Source organism: Meriones unguiculatus, chromosome 12 (assembly GCF_030254825.1).
Source record: "Meriones unguiculatus strain TT.TT164.6M chromosome 12, Bangor_MerUng_6.1, whole genome shotgun sequence".
NCBI lineage: Eukaryota > Metazoa > Chordata > Mammalia > Rodentia > Muridae > Meriones > Meriones unguiculatus.
In genome coordinates, this window is record NC_083360.1 from 37,017,164 (window position 1) to 37,023,163 (window position 6,000).

The 6,000-nt window shown below is 43.1% G+C and overlaps 1 protein-coding gene across 1 annotated transcript in view; it reads right to left on the minus strand.

The window, feature by feature from the left end:
• Positions 1-4,982, minus strand: part of Pkd1l1 (polycystin 1 like 1, transient receptor potential channel interacting) — a 123,756-nt gene extending 118,774 nt beyond the window's left edge. Inside the window, exon 1 of the mRNA XM_060365206.1 lies at positions 4,766-4,982. Coding sequence (XP_060221189.1) covers positions 4,766-4,982 — 217 coding nt within the window. The remainder of the gene's footprint in view (positions 1-4,765) is intronic.
• Positions 4,983-6,000: the final 1,018 nt, after the last annotated feature.

Below are 6,000 nucleotides of genomic sequence, written 5' to 3' on the forward strand. Positions count from 1 at the left end.
CTTCATGAAACTGAAAAACATCTGTAAAACAAAGGACACCATCATCAAAACAAAACAACTGCCTACAGATTGGGAAAGGATTTTCATCAACCCTATATCTGACAGAAGGCTAATATCCAGAATATATAAAGAACTAAAGAAGTTAAACAGCAACAAATCAAGTAATCCAATTAAAAAATGGGGAACAGAACTAAACAGAGAATTCTGAATAGAGGAATATTGAATGGCAGAGAAACACTTAAAGAAATGCTCAACATCCTTAGTCATCAGGGAAATGCAAATCAAAACAACCCTGAGATTTCACCTTACACCCATCAGAATGGCTAGGATAAAGAAACTCAAGTGACAACACATGCTGGAGAGGATGTGGAGAAAGGGGAACCCTCCTCCATTGCCAGTAGGAATGTAAACTTATACAACCACTTTGGAAATCAATCTGGTGCTTTCTCAGACAATTAAGAATAGTGCTTCCTCAAGATCCATCTATACCACTCCTAGGCATATATCCAAAAGTTGCTCAAGTACACAACAAGGACATTTGCTCAACCGTGTTCACAGAAGCTTTATTTGTAATAGCCAGAAGCTGGAAACAACCCAGGTGCCCCCAATTGAGGAATGGATACAGAAATTGTGGTACATCTACACAATGGAGTATTACTCTGCAATTAAAAACAAGGAAATCATGAAATCTGCAGGCAAACTGTGGGAACTAGAAAAGATCATCCTGAGTGAGGTATCCCAGAATCAGAAAGACACTCATGGTATATACTCACTTATAAGTGGACATTAGACATAATATATGATGATCATGCTAAAATCTGTACACCTAAAGAAGTTAAGCAAGAAGGAAGACCCTGGGTAAGATACTCAATCCTCATTCAGAAAGGCAAAGAGGATAGACATCAGAAGAAGGTGAAAACAAGGAACAAGACAGGAGCCTATCACAGAGGGCCTCCGAAAGACTCTACCCAGGAGGGTATTAAAGCAGATTCTGAGACTCATAGCCAAACCTTGGGCAGAGTGTAAAGAATTGTATGAAAGAAGGGGGAGCTAGAAAGACCTGGAAGGGTCTGGAGCTCCACAATGAGACCAATAGAGGCAAAAAATCTGGGCACAGAGGTGTTTTCTGAGACCGATACTCCAACCAAGGACCATTCATGGAGATAACCTTGAACCCCTGCACAGATGTAGCCCATGGCTGCTTAGTATCTAAGTGGGTTCCCTAGTAAGGGGAACAAGGACTGTCTCTGACATGAACCCAGTGGCTGGCTCTTTGATCACCTCCCCCTGAGTGGGGACAGCCTTACCAGGCCACAAAGGAGGACTATGAAAGACAGTCCTGATGAGACCTGATAGGCTAGGGTCAGAGGGAAGGGGAGAAGGACCTCCCCTATCAGTGGACTGGGAAAGGGGCATGGGAGGAGAAGAGGGAGGGAGGGTGGGATTGGGAGGGGACAAGGATGGGGGCTACAGCTGGGATAAAAAGTGAATAAATTGTAATAAAAATTATATTTAAAAAATAAAAATATTTTACTTCTAAAACTGAAAAAAATGATGGGGGAAATAAATCAATATCAGTGAAAATTAAAGCACCAGAGATGCCTACTTTGTTGATGTCTATGTAATTAAGCTTGAAGACTTTTATTAAGTGCATAATTTTCTAAGAAAATAGTACTTAAAAGAATTAACTACATGAGATGTCACATAGCTGGTATGTTAATATGTCAAATGTCGATAGAGAATGGTGTCAACAAGTTAGTCAGAGGCAGCAAGAGTAAAGCACCACTGAGAGAGAGGGAGACACACAGGTCTGTCAAGGCAATAGCTGTTTCCAGTGCTGAGTTTGCTATTCTGGTATGAGTGGACTATAAAGCTCTCCATGCATCACTGATCCAAATGTCTAAAGCTAATGCCCAAAGACCAGTGACTAGAATCTAGCCCCATTCAGCAGCAGCAGCATAAAACCCATGAGCGGGGTTTAGAAAACTGAATTCAATCACATGTTTAAAAAACAATATGACAAAAATCATATGGTTTTCCTCTCCCGGGAATTGGGGAATGTCAAAACTCTGTAATGTAACTGGTGACTTATAGAGTTCTAACGGAGAAATCGATCGTAAAATCACCTCAACAGATAGATGGTGTAAGGAGCTGGCAAATCCAATAACTGTTTTTTTTTTTTTTCAGGTATTTTGTTTTCAGATGAAAACTTCTGTACCACAATACATTGAATCTATCTAGTAGAAAATTCTGAAGACAGATACCTCCAGCATCGTCTGCTAATGTCACCCATAATACTCTGGGAATGTGGGCCAATGCGACTAGACAAGAGAAGGGACTATGAGGTGATCAGTGAAGATGGGAGGTGATACATCAGCGTTTGTAAACACCGTGTTTACACAGCTAAGAAAACATGCAAAATGCATGCAGAAGAAGTCTGTGTCAAAGCTCAGGCTGGAGGCCACAAAACAAAGAGCAACTTCCTCACCTCTCTACATGCCATGGCAAGCAGCTTGATGATAAATACTTTATCTGTGACAGCACAAAAAATGAAGTGCCATGTAATGTAAGTTTCATACGAAAAAACTTAAAAATTTTGTGTGTGTGTGTGTGTGTGTGTATACACAATTTATAGGAGTTGGCTCTATTATATGGAGAAAATTTTAAATGTTTCCAAAGGTGTGAGGAAGGGTAAAAAGGAACAGGGTACATTCTATCAAAAGGGGGGACTTGGGGCATAAAGATTCTACATAAATTAATATTTAAGTTAAACACTATTCAGATGAACTGCCAATAAAATAGCTTAATATTAGCCAGTGTTGGTTTCAAGTTCACATGGAAATATCACAAAGGAAATATGACAAAATCATCCCAGAAAAGTTGAGGCCCCAGGAATGCTAGCCACCGCTGTGAGACCTGAGGAAAGCAAAGCAACAATGACTCAAACACAGGTGGGGCACATTACAGGAATCAAAATCACGTAGATGGCCTGAGAGCAACAGGAACCCAGCATGTAAAGGGAAGAGAGAGAGACAGCAACAGAGACAGAGAAAGACAGTGACAGACACAAACACACACACACACAGAGAGAGAGAGAGAGACCAAGCTTCCAGGTCCTCCTGTGAGCAGACATTCTGACCTCAGGAAAAGCAAAACCTTCATGTATGCCATTTATATATTCAAGCATATTAACTATGTAAATGTACAAAATACAGTGTTGGAAACATTAGAAATCATGAAAGAATCGCTTTGTAAATTTAGAGTAAGGAACTCATTTTTAACTGGGATGTATTTCTCAGAAACTGGGGCTTAGGATACAGCTGAGTGTTAGAACACCCGCCCAGCATGCATGAAGCTAGGTCCAGTCTCTAACACCTCCATAAATAGATGATGAAACAAACGAACAACATTTTCACTCTCTCTCTCTCTCTCTCTCTCTCTCTCTCACACACACACACACACACATACACACGTCTGAAAGCAAAACTGAAGCACAATAAATGAAGAAAAGAATTCTTGCAACTTTTTACCCTCAAATAAAAAGATTAAAAGATTAATTTTCTCAGTAATGAAAAACGCTCACAAAACCCCATGTTATATAGAACCACAAAAGTGCTCTTCTTGTTTAAGTGTAGTTTTTAGAATAATGCCTTAATTTTGGATAATGATAATAACACAAAAAGATTTAGAAGTACCTTCCGTCTATCAGACTGACATCTGCACTGCTCACAGAGTGTAGATTGGACAGCTTTAACAGAGAGCAAGTTGGCAATAACTACAAATTACTACTGTGCATAGCATTTGAGGTCAAATGTCCTGTTTGCTATGAGCTGGCGTGTAAATGCAGTTACTCACTGCAATGCTACCTGCTATACTGAAAGATCAGAAACAATCTCAGTGTGCACCAATGAAATCCAGTTAAACTCAGCTGGCCTGTTATAGCACTGTACAGCAGCCATCCAGAGGGCAGGGAAGTCCTTCGTGTCTGGGCTGCGGAGGTGCTCTAAGATGGGGATTTGTACATAAGTGGGCGGAGAGCTGGGCAGCATACATAGTGCACTTCCATTTACAGAAAGGACAGTGACCCTGACACACTTATATGTACACAGATGTATGGCTGCCTGTGCATTAGTGAGAAGTGGACTTTTGTGGCTCCTCTTGTCAGCTGTGTGGGTTTGCACAGAGACTAGACCATGTTTAAAAAAGAAATCATTTTCAAATGAGAAAGAAAAAAATAAGTTTTTCTATTATTCAGGAAATTTAACTTTTCCACTCCCATCCTGCAACCTCCAAGGTTTTTTAGCATTACCCAACTAACACCAAGATGTGTACGCAAGCATTGCTCATTGTTTGTTACTATTACTTTGATAAAAATTAAGTGTTGAACTTTTCAGCTCAAAAGAAACACTGTGCTCCATCACACATGGGTCCTTGAAGAGGAATGTAAGAGGTTTTCGGTGTTTTAGGTTGTCACCATGTCACCTTTCAGGAAGGAGGCCCTCTATTGACCGTGGAATCCTAGGGGTCATCTCCCAGCCTCGTTTTCCCATCCCACAGTCTAGAGGGGAAGGCTAATGAGTTGAAGTATTCAAAGACTTGGTCATAGTCCAGAATGTGAATTTCTATCATGCAAGAGCCACCAGGTTGGTTCTGAAGGCACCAGAGGGTGGAGCGTGGCTTCCTCCCTGCCAGCATGTGAACACAGCCTGTGTCCTGGGATGATAGCTTCTAACCGAGCTTCTAGAGAAGGATTCACTGCACATACCTTTCCTGTACTGGTGGTAGCCAGTCACCACAGCCACACCTGTTTTTGTACACAGTCTCATCTCAGCTCCACAACTGTCCCCAAAGTCCACCAGCAGACGGAGGGCTGCTCCGGAAGGCGCGTGAACATGGATTCCCAGAGCTGGAGGTGCCTGAGCATCTGTTTCTGGGAAGCAGCCGATGGCAAAGAACCTAGCATTTTCAGCCTGTGTTACCATGATGGCCACAGGAGGGTGCTGAGTGAGAAGACAAGGACTCTCTGGATGGCAGCTGGATGTGGAGAGGCTGCAGGTACTGGGACTGCCAGGAGGAGACTTTGAGAAGCTAAGGAGATGAAGCAGATATCAGATTTCAGTTAGTCTTAGGAGTCTAGGGCTAGAGAGCGACCAGGTGGGGTGGGAGGGCAGGTGTGAGCAAACTATCTAGGATAATGTGAGACAACAGGGGTGAGGCCCATGAAGAAGGCCACAGTGTTCACCGTGGGCTCCCCGCCTGCAGTACAAGAATCACTGGTCACTTGTGAGACAGGCACCTCCAACCTTTGGTTGAGACACTCAAAACAGGGCCAGCAAGCCTGCTAGAGACTGAGGCCAGCTGCCTAGAGATGAGGATCAGCACCCTGGATGCTGAGGTCAGCTCCTGGAGTGCAACTAACATAGTTTATAAAAAAAGTGGCGGGGGAATACACTTTTCACCTATCACTGAAATCACGAGTCAAAAGCCAGTCTTTCTCACCAATCAGCATTGCTGTTTTTGTACAATGCTACCCTGACTCGAAGCCACCAGTTTCCCATTTCCACATATAGCTCTTTGTGCTGAGGGTTGGGAAGAGTCTGGACTATTTAGCCTCCAGCTCCCAAGAATACAGGACTTCCATCACTGGCTTGCTGGAAACGGTTCCATCACAAGACTGAGGAAGGGCAGTTAGGTAGCTAGCAATCTGAATAAAGGACAGGGCTCTTCAAAGCAGAAGGAGAATACTCTCATGGACATGCAAGGGTCCTGAGTATTGCGGGCACCTCACATTTCCTTCCTCTGCCTGTGCCCCACCCCACCCAGCCACACAGAAAGACAGTGCTGAAGTCTAGATTCTTGACTGCTCTAAGAGAGCTCGTGACATAGGACGCAGGTGGCAAAGAGCAGCCAATCATATCATCTGGAGCACAGTGTGTGACTTGGCACACTCCCAGCCACAGCTGTAACAAACTCCAACAACGAAGAGCCCCAAACCACCAA